General features: G+C 36.4%; 1 protein-coding gene across 1 annotated transcript in view; it reads right to left on the minus strand.

Annotated features, from left to right (window-relative positions):
* The window catches only part of SYNE1 (spectrin repeat containing nuclear envelope protein 1), a 313359-nt gene that overhangs the window by 75244 nt on the left and 218361 nt on the right, over positions 1-19754 (minus strand). Inside the window, exons 93-106 of the mRNA XM_085308428.1 lie at positions 18257-18451; positions 16577-16750; positions 14436-14627; positions 10132-10266; positions 9437-9540; positions 8080-8230; positions 7118-7249; positions 6789-6944; positions 5901-6110; positions 4276-4377; positions 3504-3623; positions 2089-2289; positions 1270-1443; positions 671-802 (exon numbers count right to left, since the gene is read on the minus strand). Coding sequence (XP_085164554.1) covers positions 671-802; positions 1270-1443; positions 2089-2289; positions 3504-3623; positions 4276-4377; positions 5901-6110; positions 6789-6944; positions 7118-7249; positions 8080-8230; positions 9437-9540; positions 10132-10266; positions 14436-14627; positions 16577-16750; positions 18257-18451 — 2178 coding nt within the window. The remainder of the gene's footprint in view (positions 1-670; positions 803-1269; positions 1444-2088; positions 2290-3503; positions 3624-4275; positions 4378-5900; positions 6111-6788; positions 6945-7117; positions 7250-8079; positions 8231-9436; positions 9541-10131; positions 10267-14435; positions 14628-16576; positions 16751-18256; positions 18452-19754) is intronic.

Consider the following 19754-nt stretch of genomic DNA (forward strand, 5'->3'; position numbering starts at 1 on the left):
GGAATAGCTGAGCAGCAGCACCCCTGCTGGAAAGGATGTGATGTATTTAACCTGTATTTAACTGTAACCAAGCTATTTCGAACAAGGCAAACTGCAATGCTGGGCTACATTAGGAAGAGTGTGAACAGGAGAATTAAGTTGTTACCTCATCTACTTGGTTCTGATGAGGCGACATGTAGTGCATCCAATTTTGCTCTCCACCTACCTCTCACACAGTTCAAGAGGGATTTCAAARAACTGATTAAGATCCAGCGGAGAGCTATCAAAGATGGTCAAGGACCTAAAATACATGCTCTAGAGGCTGAGGGAGATGTGCTTGTTTTGGTCTGGTAAAGAGGAGGTTAAGGGTAGTCTAACTGGTGCCTACAACTATTTGAAGGAGAATCACAAAGATGATGGAGGTACTACTTTCCTCAGTGGTGCCAGACAGTAAAAAAAGAACAGTAGCCACAAGTTGCAGCTTGGGAGGTTTGGATTGGGCATTAGGGAAATCCTTTTCTGCACGTGGTGCAGAACTGGAACAGCTCCCAGTGCTGCTGTGAGATCTTCATCCTTGTAGGTTTAGAAAGCCATGGCTGACCCAGCCCACGGCAACAGCCCTGCCTCAAGACGACCTCCAGAGATCCCTTCCAAACAACATTTCTGTAACAAATGACTAGAAAGCACCAACCTGAAAAAGTGTAATCCGGTCTGTAAGCCTGTCCTCAGTCTCTTCCACCAAACCAACAGTGGGAATGCTATCTTCAATAAACTCCAGCTGTCTAGTAAGTTCCTGATAATCCTCATCTAGGCATGTCCAAGTCTGCAAGCAAAAGTTATGCATGAATATGGTGAATATTGGTTTTGATATCTAGATTTTTTATTCCTGAATAAATTTTAAATGTATTACTTGTTTTCTTTACCTCAAATTCTGCAGGTGCACTATTGTGAAGGTACAGAAATAACAGTACAAACTGTTACTGAACTGATAACAAGACATCAACTCTGTGTTAAGCTCAACTTTTGGTGAGAATATAGAGCTGGCTTATGACTAGGTAAAGCTATCATGTTCTCCTTGCCAGCTAAAGCTAAGCAACTCTTTTAGGTTTACACAAACACAATTTGTATCATCTAAAGTGCCCAATATATAAGTAGTAAAGATTACATGTAGCCCATTGGTCTCTACTGGGTGTGACAAAAGTCCATCAGTTTGGTCCAGGCACAGGGAATATAGTATATACTGGTGGTTCATCACAGTGGCAGTATAGAAAAGAACACAGGAATTCTCACCTCTAGAATGTATTCCAGCTCCACACCTCGTTTATGGGCCTGCTTTAATACAGTTGAAGCTTGTGCCATTAGCTCTGAATGTGACTGAGTTTCTCTCAAGAAGGCAAAGCTCCTCATCTTTCTGAAGAGTGTTTCTGTCAGGATCATGTGAGACTCCAGCCCCTGAAAATACTCCTGAGAAGTTTTTGGGGGTGAAAGGGAGGAGWCAAAAGAAAAGATAACGTACAATACTTAGTTTCTTACACTAAACAGCATTTTGAGATAATAGCAGTACAATCAAGCAAGTATCTGCAGACGTGGAATTAGATAAACCCTTCCCTCCATTAATACTTCAAAAAATCCAGCACCGAAGAAAAACAGTGTGTCCTTTACATAAAAACTAGATCCTAAATTGCACTCCAGAAACAAAATGGCTTAAATCAGATAAACACCACCAAAAAACTCCTCCTAATAATAAGATGTGGCAAARTCTTATTATATACTTTGGCTGTTATTTGAAAAATTAAATTGCCATTGGAAAATAATRTTGATGTGGATCAAACTGCTCTGTGGAATGGCAGCACAAGAACAAGAGACTTATTATTAGAATGAGGAATATGATCCTACCTGGAGTTCACCTGCAACATAGCATTTGAAAGCATTTCAATCAGAACTGTTCATTGACTCTAGTTTAAACTACAGTAATTTTTAATATATCTTGATTGAGCACTGACCAGCCATTCAGAAAAGCTCCTGAACCTTCAGCAATGAAAAGTCAGAAATTTACTGTGTGCAAGTTTACAGTCATTAATAATCTTGATATACATTACAGATTCTTACCTTATGTTTGTCAAGTAGCAAATGGACCTCTTCCTTAGAAGCAACAATCATTTTCTGGTCTCCAGCCATTTTTTCTTGGCCTGTTTCTACCAAGTCAGCCAGGTCCTGCAAAGCCCGCTCGTATTGTCCCCTAAGAGCCAGATTCTGGTTCAAGTCACTTCGTCTGGATCCAATGATCATCATCAATTCATCATACATATCCTTTGGGGCAAAAATCAGCAATGATCATCCTTATCTCATACCTCACGTGTCTGCCTAGATGCCAACTTGTTGCCGCTGTGTTTCCTTACGAATGCTTGCAAAATAACTTGAAATCCCAGCTCAGAAAGACTGCAGATATTCTGACTTCATTGATAAATTAACAACTCAGCATCGAAAGAGAGAAAAAATAAGCAGCACCTTCTAGTGTCTTTGTTCAGGAACAAAGTTAGCAGAATCCCAAAGGTTTGCTTTATGTAGCAAAGGAACAAAGTGACAGGACTTGAGTCACCAAAAAACAGACTAGACCTCCCCTTAGGTAGATCTCATCCTATACCAGTACAGAATTAGCATCAGTATGCATTTCATAGGGAAGGGACAAACCRAAAGAACAGAAAGATAGCCAGTAACACAAGTACTTCCAGTGGCTACTGCACACTGTAGATGTAATTTACATTTTGCTTCTTATAATGCAGAGGAGTTGGACTAACTTCAACATGGCTACAGACGACAGCATCTCAAAACCAAYTTTGTCTTCATCAGTCCAGCCTAAGCACAGGAAGAGATCTGCACCTTATCATTAGCAAGTAAGATACACATGACCTACAGTAAAAACCAAATCAGTCCAAAAACAATATACTTTATACAGAAAAGATTTCTTTATTCTGTATATGTATATTTTACTGAGTGTCCTTACTGTTAATTTACACAGCAAGCCAACTGGAAGAACTTCTTCAGTTCCTGTGTGCTCTTCTTCATCCTATATACCTCAACCACAAAAGTGAGAACAACAGAGAAGCTTTTCTCARCTTGAACAGAATTATTTTCCCTCTTGCCTTGGTTTTGAGAATTTTATTCTCAGAACATGTGTTTGACTATGAGGATAGGCCCATACTTTTGATCAAGATAAGAGCAACATCCAGAAAGTAATAACACAAAATATCTGTAAGGTCATCCAGAAAAGAGAGCACTACAGCAAAATACCCACTCTCAGACTGAAGCTTGCTCTCCCCAATTTAAATACACAATTGTGAGAAGCACAACTGTCAAAATAACAGAGGAAAGACTTCTCTAAAACCTAAAATCAGGGGGAAGAGGAAATCTGAAGATAATCACGCAGTGACAAAAGCAGAAGGCTATAAGGAAGAAAGGACAAAGTGCATACTAATACTTTTGATATCACTAGATAGGTCCAGAATGGAATGCATGAGCCCTACCTGGAGCTTAGATAGCTCTTGCATAGAAGGTTGGTCAATTTGTAGCTTGTCTGCTTGCTTCTTTAATTCATTGATTCCAGCATCTAGTTCCTTCAAACCTTCTTCTGCCTGCAGTATGACCTGTATCAGCAAATTATATCATTTAGCTTGAAGGTTTCATGCTATAGCTGCCAAAAATTATATCATTTTTTTTAATGTCTGAAGTTTTCATCAGTCCCTCTTGTCTTATGGATTTGGATCTCAATGAATTTGATACTTAGTGAATAACTTTGAAGAAATACAGAAAAAAATATTAACTCAAAGTTGAGGGTCCTTGATTGTTTTTAAAGACAATGTCACATATTTTGTCACAAGCTGCTTTAGTTTTTGGTTTATACAAAACTTTGCTGTGTAGTTCTGTGCCACTCATTATACTACAGGCACCAAAGGACTATCAGTTGTTTTATCATCTTCTTAAAGCATTTTTTTGTATTAGCACACATTACTGTTTATCTGAGCATCAGGAAAACAACCATGACAGCAGAAAACATGACAGCAAAATAGCTTTTCTCTTGGTTGTTTATGGGACTAGGATGGGGCCAATATTCCTGCAAGGAGAAAGAATTTGTAAATCTCCTTTTGTATATGGAAAGCTGTGACTTGAACATATGGGTTGGTATTTGTAAGTGGATGCAGGTTTTCACATAATTCATGGAAGTCATGTAGTCTTCCATACAAAACAACTGTCATTTAGAACCTTAAATGTTGTCAAATAATAGACATTTGGTAATACCTGAATTTGTTCCATTTCTGGTCTCTCAACTGCTTCTGCCATTTTCTGTAGAACTAAATATTTGTTAYCACCTAGTGATGTAAACAGGAGCTTCAGATCATTCTATAGAAGACAACAGCAAAAAATTATAATCAATTACAGCACACAACAACTGAAAAATACTTTATATTTCAAAAATTTTAAAGTATTAAAGTACTACTGCTATGTAATAAACATGGGACCGGTCAGCGTTAAGGACAAAGTCTATTCAAACTGAATGCATCATAATTATCCAATGCAAAACATGAAACACTACTGAAACTCCATAACTGGATACATACGAACAAAAAACCTAAGCAATTCCTATTCAAAACACAACCTGTGAAGACACTTCTGCTTTTGCTTTCCAATTAGATAGCAAAGATTGGTTATTTTCATTTACAAAAATATCTTCTAATGGTGTAGTGTATTCAGTCACATACACTGGTAAGCAGGCTAGGTTTAAGTTTCTAAGAAAAGAGTTTTTTCTTTAGAACTTGAGCAATAAAGAAGTAGACAAGGGTTCTGGACATTATAAAGGTAACTACACATTATAAATTTTGGAGTAACTTTTCAGATGGGACATAGTTTTACAGTGTTACCATCAATTAATTTTTCTTTTTCATATATTCATCCCAACCCAGCTCCTAATACTGGTAAAAGAGAAAATAATCAATATATTTTTCTAAGGCTTTCAATATTATAAAAGGGTGAGTTATTGATTTTTTTGCAAGTAGAAATTCTTTTAAATACTACATGTGTCTGRTATAATAATCCTTTTTAAATACTAAATGTCTCCGGTATAATAATCGTATGAATTAGCACAAAATTCTAATAAACTCATCTCTTTTCTTCAGTAAAGAAAGGCCTTTTCTTGATACTACCTCTCTATTGCACAGGGAAAGATTTGGAGTTTGGAAAGAAATCCTATAGTGACAGCCTGTTGAAATTATGATCCTAATCTAAAGATGTCAAGAGCTTATTTTGCATTTTTTTGCTGAAAGGCATGTTTACTCACTAAAGCAAAATCACACTCTAATCGGAGGCTAAGAAAAGGAGACAAGGTAGAGACCATCTGAGATCTGAAAACATTTCTGAATATTATTTCAAAAGATTCCTAAACATTTTTCAGTTTCTCTCCCTTTTTCCCCCCTTTGCTCAATATTGATTGCTTGAGATACAACACGTTACAGAATAATGAGGTGGCTTAAAGATGATCAGAAAGGTGTTTTCTAATGTATCTAAGCTAATGAAAATAGCATATTGTATTATTTATAGAATTTATAAGACAAACTCTAAAATTGCATTTTTCTCCTTTGAGAACAGTAGGCAACAACTTCCAGTTATTGTAATGCTAATAGGGAAAAAGATACGAACAGATGATCCCTTCTATAACAATTGTAAGAGTTGCACAAGGCTTCTAATGGTGAGTTTAGATTTTGGACAATGATTGGGATGTCAGGTTCTGGATAGCTTAAGGAGTTTTATTTTCAGTAAGGACTATCTGAAAATTATCTATTGTCAGATTGCCATTGCTGTCAGAGTCACATTCTTCATATCCCCATTTGACATGCACCCCTGTTAATTCCTTCAAATGGGCATCATACCTTGAAAGTAATTATTTGCTGGAGCCTTTCTTTCATCTGATGGCATCTCTGGTTTACTACTGACTCCAGTAAGGTCAGTCTTCTCAGAAGACAATCCAAAGTGTCTTCTATAACATCCCTATTATCACCATTCTCAGGAAATGTCTGAGTAAATAAATTCTTATTCTTATCCATTTCTTCTGTTATCTCTTTGATTTCTTTGGCAAGAGACTGATTTTGTGGAAAGCAAAACAAAGTTTCAGTTAGACATTCTAGAAAGCAAGCAAACATACTGTCATAACAATTAGCCATTTGGCAGTGAGGTACTGACTTTTTTACATTGCTAATCTACTCACATTAGATAAACTTATGCAACTACAGTATTTTTGACAACAGTAAAAAACAGTTGCCCTGAAGAAAACAAATGTTGAATGCCATGTAAATGATCTTTCATTCTGAGTATGGGCTTCTGGAACATAAATGTATGTAGCTGCCTTTATGCCAACTGCTGCCTGAAGAAGCTTTTACATCTCTCTCAATTCCATTTCATGTTGATGAATCTGTACTGTTTCAACACCCCAGAGTCTTCCTCCCTGTTCTTTACTTTATTCCAATTTCAACAGGGTGATGTCTGTTAACACTAAGCAAAGAAATTAAGCAGAAGAGTCTTCCAGATACTGTGCTTAATTCTCTTCTGATTAGGCAAAATTGGGACAGATAGTGCTTCCTGAAATGTTTTCTATGCAGGCAACAAAGTTACTCCTACCAATGGCAGGATGCAGCAATTATGTAGAAATTATGACTGTGACAGGTCACTTACAGAAGATTCTAAAATTTTCTTGCTGAAGTAATATGTAAAATGCAGCCTTATTGGCAGTTTTAAGAATATTCTATTCATGAATTCCTTACTTCTTGCTTGCAGAGGTACGTTTCGGTTTCCTCTGGCAGCAGAGTTGTGGCAACAAACACATGTTCTTCTACACCATCTAGCCACAAAGAGGTGGCTGAGACACCATCATACAATTTCTGTTCTAGATGCAGGCTCTCCTTCTCTGCACGTCCAGCCTGGGCAAAAAGAAGCAAAAGAGTTTCAGRGTAGATGTACAATTTACTCTCTCCAACATCTAATATTTGGGAAAAGACTAGATTTCCAGGTGGGAGATAAGGGAGTTTTCATTGGAAATGGATATTGTAAATATTTTGCTGAAAGACAAGTATAAAGACAAATGAAATATTACCTCAGACGACACATCTTCAAAGGCCTGATTCAATTCAATCAATACAGGCGAAACTAACGATTTATCCTGGTCCTGTTCTTCTTTATACAAAGGTACTCCAGACATCAATCTGCTTGGTCTGTTATAAAGCTGCTGAGAAGGAAGTTAAGAGTGTTTCTACCATAAATAGAACACAACATTCAGCCATGCAGATTTTACTACCAACTGAGGATAATGTCAAATAATGCTCATGGTCCTCCCACAACTGTTCTGTACTCATCTTGTACAAAAGATTACATGACAGGAGGTTCACCACAAGTGCAGAATAAATACCTGTGGCAAGAATTAGCAATGGCTTGTTTTACCAAAATAATTAATTACTCCTGAACGAATACAAGATAATTAGGTATTTGGAAGATGCTTTCAAAACAGCATTTTGGAAAGAATAGTGGGCCTGGGTCTAATAAACATAAAATAGAGGACATATTTAAATATAGATATTGGACTGTCTCCGATTTAGCTGAGTAATCTCTGTTTCTTTCAGTAAAAACTCTGAGGCTGAGATCACTCGGATCTTTGCCACATACTCACGAAGACCAAGAATTTAATGAATAAGCTTAGACTCAGAATGCCAGATTTACGGGCATTTAACAACCAGATTGTCACCAGAGTACTGGTCACTTTCAGAGCCACAATTTGTTACAGAATTATCCTGGAGTAGATGCAATTGAAACTTTTGTCCAAGACTTTTTTTTTTCCTTTGCAGTTTACTCACATGAATGGAAGTGTGCAATTCAAATGGCTTTGAAAAAGAGCAATAGTGCCAATACTTACTATTTTATAAAGATGTCACAAAAATAAATTATTCCATAATCTCTGTATTAACCACATTAACTTAATGCACTTGTTATAAACATACCATGCCTTGTGTTGTGACAACTGCTTTCACAGAGAAAACGCACAGATAAATTAAAAATAGCTACCAGCTGTTCTTGTTCCAAAGCTCTCTGGAGCAGTCTCTGCTTGGCATTGAATTCCTGATTCAGGCTTTCCCACTTCATCTTCATCTGTTCTTCAGCTGATGGTTTCTCACCTTCCAAGCCTAATTCCTCAGAGAGTGTATCAGGCTTCTCACTGTAATGAAAAAAATGCATAAAGGTTTAACAAATACAAAAGTTACAACAGTATAAGACACTTCTTTCCTCTTTCAGTTAGGAAATTCTAATATTTAAACTAAATACTACTTCTTAAAACTTTTACTTATTTTTTTCAGGTACTAAGACAAGAGCTGGTTTGTAACAGGACCAAGTATTTGGCTGATGAGACGAAATGTACCTTGCAAGTAACTGTTTAGAGTTGCAAATGCCCAGACTAACTTAGAATTGTAAACATATACAATTTTTACTACATTGAAACATAAACTTTAAACAAGTTTTACTTCAAAGTTTGATATAAAAAAWTATTTTATCTTACCTCTCCCCTGCCCTCTCAGACATATTCTGATATTTTAATGCAGGTCAAGCATATGACCGAAGCATACCTTTGGTAAACAGTGAATTAAGTACAGCATTTTCTGTTTGATTTTTTGTTTCTACAATGTAACAGATGTGCACTGAGATGCTYACTACTACTAAGATACGTCAAGAAAGTATTTTAACAGAAGGGTTGAGGGCTTCTTGCTTCTCAAGCTGTTCACCATGGTCCCTCCTCCCTAGACTTCAYCCTTGCCACTTTCTCAAGGCCTGCATAGGCAGTATGCAGCTATTTTTTTGTGCATTCTCTAASGCACAACTCTCTCCCAGTCAGATCTGAGGTTTTTCAAGCCATCTACTTTCCCCAAACAGGCAAGAGTGCAAGAAATTCTAGGCCAGAGATGAAATTCAGAACTCTTAGCTCCAAAAATAAAAATATTCACTAACTGTAGGAAAATTATGCAATGAACATCTCAGCTGGGAAGATCTGATTGCAAGAGCAGTCTATAATATTTTAGATAGTGATCATCTATGATTCACATATCAATGCTGGATTATAAAGCTATAGTAACTGATCCACTGCTTGTCTAATGAATTCTACTAATTTGTAATTTCAGTATGATGTTTGATGACAAGAATAAAAAGAATTTCTAAGGCCTGAAGATGATCTATTAGTGCAAACTGTTGTTTGTGTTACTATATTATGGGAACCCTTAGCTATGAACCACGACTCCAGTACATCAGATGCTGTACAAAATAGAAGAAATAAAGATTAGAGGCTTGCATGTGAAAGAGGGATGTAAACACCGGAGTGACAAAGCATATTGTTGTAGAAATTTACTTCACAGAAAAACACCTCTAAGCACACCTTAGACATAGTTCTGGAGCACCTTGCTGCGTTAGAATTTCTTCTCCACGGCTTGCTACTGATCGAAGCAGATTCTTCTGCTCTTCTAGCTCTTGTTCCAGCTCCTAACACAGAAAGTTACAAAAAAAAACAAAACAAACCTCAGACAGACTGTTTTTACCTTGGAAGAAGGTACCTTGGACTGCATAACAGTCAGATAGCTGAGCTATTTCTGATATGGCTTACTTGAACACTAAAAGCAGTGCAAGTCTCCACCTAGGCATACAGAAAGGTAGGGTACATAAACTGAGGTGAATTGTTGGACTAATGCGGTGCATTTTATAGAACCAGTGATAATGTCACTGTGTTGTGSAACATAATATGCCTTGTAATGTGCATATCTTTTGCTTCTTTAAAGACAATATTGACAGTATTTGTTCAAAAGTAAAGATCGTCTCCTTACACCTCCTACTTTGAAAGATGATTCAGTTTAATTTTACTGATGGGGAACAGTAATACAAAGTGGTCAAGTGGCTCAGCCACGGTCATCCAGGAAGTCTAGTCTACTTGGCTGTCACAGACTCAAAACAGGGAGCTGAAGTTCATTATTAGGGCACTGAGTAAGGAGCTGAAGACTTCAGTGGAAATATTAATAAGAATGTCTCAGCTACTGTGTTAAACGTGTTCTAAGGATAAGAGAAGAAGAAAACACCAACTTTCTGTTGCTGCAGACTGCTCTGCTGCTGCTGTGAACGAGTTGTTCTTGCTTGTGCCAGCCATTCTTGGACACTGGGACTTTGTGAGGAAATCAAGTCCAGATCACTCTCCTCCTTCTCTTGTAAAGATCCCTGCTTTAAGAGAAAGAAATAAAGACCATCATTTTATAAAATTCCATATATTGCAAGAAAGTTGGCAGGCATAGCTCTTCTATTGAAAATCATGTGTAGCATAGTTTTCCATCTCTTAAGCTGCTGGCTCACACAAATTCTGAAGTCAGCTATGTCTTAAGGTTACTAATCTTTACTGGTCTTTTGTTGCTAGCAAGAAACATTCTTAAAATATAAAAATAGGCACACATAGAGCACCACACTTAGCAAAATCAGAGAGACCACAGACTAATGAATTCTTGAAGACTGCTCTGCCCCTCCAAAAACCAGCATTGCTCTGTAATGAAGAGTGCAGTGCTATCTGGCAGTGCAGGGAATCAATGGATCATTTCTTCCAGGCTTTTGTCTAACTAGAGCTTTTGTCTAACTAGAAACGAAAGCATGCTGCTTGTTATTCTCATCAAACCTTATTTATCAGTAAGTACCTGACTCTGTGGTTGGCAGGAAAAGAAAGAGCTAATAAACAGCAGATTATATGATACAAGCAAAAAGACAAGAGACATAAATACRGTGCTATACTAGAGCAGCAGAAGCAACAGTCTCTTTGCTTCCTATTTCAGGTATTATGCTTTTCCAATATGACTGATTAGTGTTCTGTATAAGTAAACAAAAAAAAGAATAAAYGGCTTAGTAGTTACAAAAACTTCTCTATCTACTCCTTGACTTCTGAAATCCAAGTTCTTCGTACATTTAAATTATTTTAGTGACAAACACATTTGAATGTAGGCATTTTTAACATACTAGGCCCAGTGTTAGGCACAGAGTGGTAGTTGTGGCTACTTAGATCTACATACCTATTTAGTGCTACTTGCAGGCACACAATCACCATAASGCTTGCACTTGCTTTTCTAAAGCTTCAAGAACTAAAGCTGGGGCTTAATTCCTCTCCCATTTTTTATACGTACTTCATTATTTGCAGGATTCATGTATTACCCTTGACCCAGCTCTCGTTGTGAGCCCAGTCAGACTGCCCAGCAGCTCTGACTCCATGCAGACTCTCAGGAGGGGAAAGGCGCTCCACGTCCCGGCTGGTCTTTGGACTGGAGTTGAAAGGACTGATTAGTGTTAAAGGGTATAAACTGTAGGAGGACCAAAACCARCTAAGCACTTTTCCGGAGCCAGAGGAATGATTAGCTCTTGCTCTRTGAGACAGCTTGGTTCCACTCTGGATGAGGTCTGTGCAGATACTTTGCTTCATGGAACAACTTTCTAGTGAAGCTGATATGTTATGGAGTCAATGGCATTTATGGSATTTCAGATTGGTTAAAGAAAACTTCTCTCTTTTCTTTTATTAATTGATCACAATATTGGCATTAAATATTMCTGGAAAATACCACATTCTTGCTTATATCTCATACTAATTTTTTAAGAAACTTACAAAGAATCTGGAATATTTGYATTATTAACGGTGGATCTAATGTGAGGATAAAAAAGGATCTACAATTTTAATTTCTAGTAAAAAAAGAGAAAAAATACAACTTTTWAAAGTTGTAAAATCAACTTCATTTTATATGTAACAATCATTCAACCTGTAGATCCTACTAGAGAACGATCTCTAGTTCATTTGGATAGGCTGATTGRTTTTAGTTATATTTTGAAGGGGAAAGGGAAGAAGGCTTAGAAGCTGGAATATTGGGGTTATAGTCACTAAGATAAATTGCAKTCCCTTGGTTCCTACCAAAGAACATTAAAGGCTTGTGGGATTTGTGAGTGCAATGATGTTTTTCAAATATGYTATTGCACATACTTTTTAAAACAAAACTATTTGTGAACTAGATTTTAGCATTCTCAAATCACAGAATGCAAGTCCAAAGAATACCCTTGCATTTCATTCCCAATAATATCTGAAGGAACATATTAATTAATTAATAATTAATCATTTCCCTTTAAATAYGCAGGGAAACAAATGCTTGAAGCTTTTTTTTCCTGGCAACATGGAAATAATTGGAAAATAGCTGAAGAAAAACAATGATAAAACGGATCTCTTGAGCTCTAAACTTTATAAAACTTATACTAGGGAGTGCAACTATGGAACCGAAGTTCTTCTTTTCAATAAAAATAGAGCAACAACATTAGCTTTTTTAATGCAAAATCCATTCTACTTCTTTGTTTCATAAGAAGTCATTTTTATTATTCCTAAGTCAGAGATATTACAAGATAAATGTRCAAGATAATGTTTTATATATTTCAAAGTACTTGAAAAACACTACATTTTGTACCAATGTAGTTTGGAAATCTCCTTATCTTGAATACCTTGCTCATTATTTTCACTGATTTCTTTTATGAATCTTTAATGACAGGTGCAGTTAGATRGAAAACTGAAGTTGCTGTTTGGGAGGCACAGAATCTACCACTGACTCCTAAAAAAGCCTTGTGCCATGGGGATAACAGATCTGCTGAAATACTGCTTGAAGGAAAATATAGCAGGGTCTTTACCTGGGAGGATCCTTCTTTTCCTGGGCGCAGGTTGCTCTGTGCCTYTGGGCAATTACAAGGTTACCAGTACATCTCAAGAGAAGTAAAGTCTAAGTCTCTTACTTTATGAGCAAAAAGTGCTTTTAGCATTTCCTGTTTCTCAGAGTTAATAATGGCAGAGGTTAATGTTCCTWGAGTATATTTTAGGCCATTTATTGCTCTGGGCATCAATCTGTAAGAAATACTTTATGATTGATTATTTGGAAAAATATTATTATACAAGAGATATGAATTCAGGAAGRGAGAAGTTATATTAGAATTTTTAGCTACTTGGAATAGGATCACTTTGAATTTCTGATTTGAAAATGCCAATGTTATACTGCTTAAACCTGTTTTCTTTCATGAGCTGAAAGTGAAGTTCAAAAACTGTCTGCAATTTKTAGAGGTGTACACTTAAAATTATTTTAAAATTTGGCATGCATGTAGTATCTTAAGCAAGTCATACTCTACATTGTTGTTATTTTAGATATTAGAAATGCATCCCACAATCTATTATAAAAGTTTCAGCAAATTAGATCGCACCATCATATTTTAAAATGCAGAATRCAGTAAGTCTGTCATGCTTTTGCACTTTGCAAGTAATATATCCCAATAAAGTGTTATATGCCTGCATGTTTCTGATAATACTTTTCATTTGCCTAATTATGAGGTTTAATATGCAAGAATAATATTTAACATAAACTGAGACAAACATCTTCTTTCCTTCCCAAACATGATATTATTCTTGGATCAAAATATTAAACACACTGGATACTTACTTAGCTGCACAGTTATAAATACCTAGGAATTTTCTTATTCTTTTGGTGAAGCTATGTTATGTTTTACTATTAACAYTGGACTAAAAATAGTTCTTAGCATGCTAAGTGACTTTTCATGCTAACCTCTCTGTAGACTTTAATCTGCATTACAGGCTAGGAGCCTTGGAAGCTTATCATGTTTAATTTGCACAGCAAAGCCCAGAGAAGAGGTTAAAAAAAAAAAAAGAGAGGGTGGGGGGAAATCACAGCAGAACAAACAAATTCAAAGCTAGTCAGTCATATTATATGGTTGGGTTTCTTGTGTATATTCAGCTCTCCAAATGCTAGTTTAGCCTAAAGAATGACTAAAACAACCGTTAAACAAAATTAACTAGTTGCAATAAGTAAAGCAATGCTGTCTGGAATAGAATCCTTSAGACCAAATTTGTGTCTCAGTTTATAGAATGTTTTGTTTAGTTTAATGATGCCACTGCTTATTTGCCATATTTTAAAATGTTATCCATTAGCCGTGGTTGTGTCTGACATATGTGAGGAAATCCATATTTAGTACTGTTCTCTTGTTGGGTGGAAGCGGGGACCTGCACTAGAACACATCARTCTACGAGGACTGGGAACAAAAATAGGGTCTATTCAGACCAAGCTAATCATCTGTATACTTTCAATGAATATAGTGAGGTGAAGACAGTGTTACCATGAAGTGGTGCTATTAACCTTGAAAGTAATACGCTAAAGCTTGYTGAGTAACTTAGTATTTGGAGTGCAATTCCATTTATTAACTAAATATGAATAGATCAAATTATAACAGTAAAACTCTTTTTCTGAATTATCAAAACCTTCCATAACCCCCCCCCCCCAACAAATGCTTGTCCACTACGAAGTCAATTGCAAAGAGGCACTTACCTGAATGTTGATCTGTTTGTCGTGCAGCACTCTCTGCAGCTCCAGAAGGCTGCCCTTCAGCGTCCTGAGCTTCGCTGCCAGTTGCTCAGCCTCATCCTTGGTATGAGCTTTACCCTCCATAAGTAAGTTCTCGTTGTGCACAGATAGCTCAGATAAGGCCACCACCTTCTGCTCTATTTCAACCAGCATGTTCTGCAGCAGCAAAAACAAAGATGCAAATTCATACATTTTCCAGCATCTGTCACACTTTCTGGCAAGGAGACCTTCGGCCTACCTCACCCTCTGCCAAGCTAACAGCAAGCTAGATTATCATTGCTTTGCTTTCCAGTCCCTTCCAGAGTCGTTAGGAATATGCTTGCACACTTTTGCACTTGTCACTTTTTTATGCAACCTTTTTCAAAAGGTTACAAGTTGAATTGAGATATTAGAAACAAAGGATTTGTTGTACAGAAGATGCTCTTTATTTGCACATTAATGGTAACGGTGGCTAAGATGCTAGACTCTGATATCCAAAATGACAAGAAATAGAGCGCACAAAGCTAGAGTTACTTSTTTCTTCTTCTTCCATGCATATTCAGTGAAGTCCTTCCTACCTCCTCGTATGTATTGCTGTGGCTGCATTGATAAGCTTCTCTTCTCACTATTTGCTCTTTCTGATTGGTGCATGATGGACTTAAGGATTTCTGTATAATCCTCTTTAGCCTAAAGAGAGACTTAAGTGATAAATCTCTGGCATGTTTATTTTCAAAAGCTACTGTCTTGATGTTCCATTAATCACYTATGTATTACAGACATCAGGCACATTCTGATCTTCAAAATTAGAAGTTCATAGGATTCTTGTTCAGAAAACTAGCCTGATACCAATTGTTTTGGTTTCCATAGCATCTGTCAAGCATAAACTTAGAAATGTTGCTCTTTAAAGAATGTGTGCATGATAAGATGGGCAGAGCCTCTAAGAAGTGGAAAAAATAGTGGATTTTTTTTTTTAAAAAACGTACTGTATTAAAATTTTAAGAACCAGTTAATTAATTGCTTGAATGGCATTAATAAGCTTTCTGCAGAGTTAATTATTCTTTTTGAGATTTCTACAGGTTTTATTAAAAAAAATTGCTTTGCTTAAACTCACAGGGTTTATCTATATGAAACAAACACTTTTCAAGGACATGCAATGAAAGAATATTTGAGATGGAACAGAGTGAAAATTCCAATAGTGAAGCAGTGTCACAACATGGAAATATAACTACAGTCTGTTATATATACCTGTTTTAATTCACTAAACTTGTATGAAATTCAATTATCATTTATTCTGAATTAGTCGAGACCCTCATTAGTTAGCATGAGAAGAGGGGACTCTTCTGTCCTTTTTTATTTTTTTAAATCATGATCATGCAGAATTCTAAACTGTCTTTTAAAAGTGGAAAACAACTCCCAGTAATTTTAGAATCTGGGTATTACGGCTGATCTTGTTAATAAAAGTATATGCAATTACTACTATTGCTGCAAAATATTTTTTCAAATGTTTTGTATTCTGAGTTTATTGATATTAAAATCATAAATGTAATAAATGCTGATGATTAAACTTTTGAATTTGAGATCACTCTTGAAGAACCCATAACACTGTCCAAATCACAACTGCTTAGCAGGAACATTTTCTTTAGCTGGAAAATGAGGAGTAGAAAAGTACACTGCTGGTGTTCTCACTTGTGTAAGTGACCTGTTCAACAACCCTGCATCTCCAGCTTCAGTAGAGCAGAAACAGTAAGTGAGGTGAATATACTGCCTTTAAGACAAAACAAACAGCTGCCTTCAAGGCTGTAGAACTTCAAACATTCCTGAGATCAGGGTATCTTGTTTTCCTACTGTTATATTTATATGTTTGTTCTAAATCCAGGTTTGTAATCTTTTGATAAGAAATGAACAGTAGGCTTTTATTTCATACATTGCTGATGAAGCTAATTGAGCATATGTAGGATGCTCAGGAGATCAGAAAAACTCCCCCCCACTAAGAAGCTGGCTCACCCAACTCATTAATGGTCTTAATATTAATGCTCTATGGAGCAAATGTTCCATTCCTGTTTTYGCATTCAAATAAAGCTATGCCTATCCCATTCATCTAAAGATTATGGGACTGATAATTTTACCTGACAGTCTACCAGCTGAGCTTCCATATCCATAGGTTCCTCAGCAGTAACCAAGGCTGTGTCCAGCGTAGCTCTTGTACTGAGTAGCCAATTATCAAGTTCATCGGCTTCACAGCGATATCTTTGAAGGGCCTGCTCTTGCCGCTGTTCTTCCAGCTGCTCATTCAATTTTTCCTAGAGGCACAAATTATGACTTTTTTTAAAAAAAAGAAATACAGGATAAAACATCTTTTAAAATTTCTCCCATCTCTTCATCTCTCACAACTTCTACACAGCATTTTTCAAGCCTTTGCTTTCATAAGTTGAAAAACTTTACAGAATGTTTTTGCTTTCAGTGAAACATTTTTTTCTAGCAAGTGGAGTTTAGGTAAATTGTTCTTATCCATTACGGTAAATGGTGATATTTCTACTTACTTCAGTAGACCTCTGCTATTATAACCTTTGTAAGGTGAGATCTCTTCTGCTCCCTCTTGCTGCTCTTCTTGTGGGTCTGCCCGTACCCTGATTCAGTTCACTCAGCTAGCACAAAACTGTTCACTCAGGGAGAAAGAAGCATGGGGAAACAGAGCTGGGAGTGGGCTGCAGGGAAGGGAGAGCGCCCTTGCCTTTTTTGGCAGTAGCAAGCTGTTAGATAGCCTTAGCCTCTCTCATGAGACTTCAGTCTTTGCTGTTGCTTCTGTTCACAAACCACCCTACAGATCTGAGCTAAGACACACTACTCTTAAGAGGATATTAAAAATGCTCTTAAAAATCTTTCCATTTACTTGAGTGAACTAAGTTTATGCACAGTATGCTGATTCAGACCTGTATATGCAGGGTATATCTTTGACAAGTGTTTGGACAGGTTTTCTGAATGCTTACATTTAGTGGGAAAATTAATGACTGCACATTAGAGTAATTTATAGAATAATGTTAGCTGTTAAGTATCTCAGCTAAATAATAAATTTAACAGTACTCAAGTTATCATTATTTAATTTAGGCCTACAGAAATAAAACAATATTGCTAATCCATGCCCTTAGCAGAAGGATATTTTCATTACCTATTCTGTCAGAATTTCTACATTTACATTCCTGAATTGTTCTGGAAGATTTTGTTGTCTGCAAAATCAGAAACCAGAACAATATAGAGTATAGTTTAAATTACTGAATATTGTCTATATATCACATTTATGATTCTTGTCTTAACGCCTGGATACTGAGGGGTGATACTTGTGCTATTATACTAAAGTAATTTACATAATCTTAACCATATTTAAGAGCAGTATTTGACTCATGCTTTATCTTAAACTTATTACTTGTTACGCAATCAAGAAGGTTAAGGAGTCCTGTATAACATTACCTTATTATTTGCATTCCATTATTTATTCTACAGAGGACGAGGGATACCAAGGGAATAAACATATTGACAAAATGTCAATCYGAGTATTGAAAAGATTAAAAGAGCTTAAATATGACTGCTGAGTAGTGCGTTCTAAGATCCTTCTGGTTACTTATCACCTGCCAATTAGAAGTGGGACTGGCTAAGTATAAAAATACTATATTAGTAAATGAGATTGTGGGGAATTAGCAGCTTTTATTTTTATTAGAAGCATTCAAGAGTGACTGGTTAAGAACTTGCTGAAAGTGGCTCCCAAAATCTGAAGTCTGGTTCAAAAAGCTACTTCTATGGTTTCTCCATACCTCTAATAGCTGTCGTTTTCCAGATGCTTTCATTCGAATCGTGGCCATTCGCTCTGCCAAGACTGTAAGAGTGGACTGTAACGCCAGCTGATCGGCAGCTTCCGTATCCAACGGTTCTGAAACTAGCTCCTGTGCTAATGATGTTTGAAGCTCACTGATTTCTTCTTGTAACATTAGAATCTCATCCATCAAAGCCTATTTCAGAATGAGAGCAGARAAACTAGTTGTTTCATTTATTAGTGAAGGTGTTTAAGAAGCTATATTCATAATACAAAAGTGAAGATGACAGTGCTCCAAGAGAGAATATATATCACTACACAGTGCAACATATTACTGCTTGTTTGCTTGCTTAGGTTTCAGAAGGCCTCAATCTTTCCTTTGTAYATTTAGGCTAGGATCGTGCATCTGCTAATTGAAATATGGATTTCATTACTCATCTTGAATTTCAAACATATCACCAAAATAAATTTGTTGAAAAATACGATACATATAGGCTTATTCTTCCAACAACTTCTGTGAGTTTTCTGGAGGGTATTCTAGCAGACATACAGAAGATGAGTGTGTGTGAAATACGGCAATGACTTAGGAGCAGCCAGAAACTTACTAACTGGACAAACAACATTCAACAATATACACAAACATCTAGAAATTAACTTAAAGAGAAGTTCCTGTGAAAGTGCTTATCCTAGAGATTAGTTTCCAAGATGCTTAAGAAAGGCTGTTGCATTACTAGTCTCTTAGAAACATCCTTCCATGACTGTTCCAGACTGTACATACACATTGGATGTATAGAAYTTCATACATTACTACAAACATCCACTGTTATCCTTGTCAATCCACAAAGTTCTTACTGAAATGAGAACTGGCCCCACCAGACAGTTTCAAGCTTTGATGATTACACTCTGAACGTATGTCAGACACGATACTTGATAAGAGCCATTTAGACAAGCTTGCAGCTGTATTTTGGATATGAGTATTATCTTGAGTTTAGTTTTCAATGTCTGAAGCAATAGAATGGCCAGAGCTCAGTTTAAATAATGTCTTTTACTGATCATGATTGAAGTATTTCCCATTACAATACACTATATCAGGGACTCTTCTGTAATATGTTGTTTTTTTGTTAGAAGAATGTGTAGGCCAATAGCAAAACCAGCATCTAACACCATATCTTTTATATCATGATTTTGCTAAATATATTTTGGTAGAACTCTCTATCTATAAATATTCAAAGGTGAAAACTTCCAAAGATGTTTTCCAAAGAAAACTGCCTCTTGATTTGGTTTACCTTTTTAAAAGGCACCTTTTTAAAAGAATACCTGTTATACCAACTCTAGAAGAGCAGGAAGTCGAAAAGGAAAGACATGCAGTTAAAGGAGAAAGTTCAGATAGTTTCTGCATAATTTTGAGGCATCCAGTGATGAAGACTGACTGCCATTACCTAACAAAAGAGAGAAATAGAGCTACAGGTGCCGAACGCTCCCCMTCTCTCACATGTAAG

This window comes from Rhea americana, unplaced genomic scaffold (genome assembly GCF_003343005.1).
Source record: "Rhea americana isolate MKP2758 unplaced genomic scaffold, rheAme1 scaffold_275, whole genome shotgun sequence".
Classification (NCBI taxonomy): Eukaryota; Metazoa; Chordata; class Aves; order Rheiformes; family Rheidae; genus Rhea; species Rhea americana.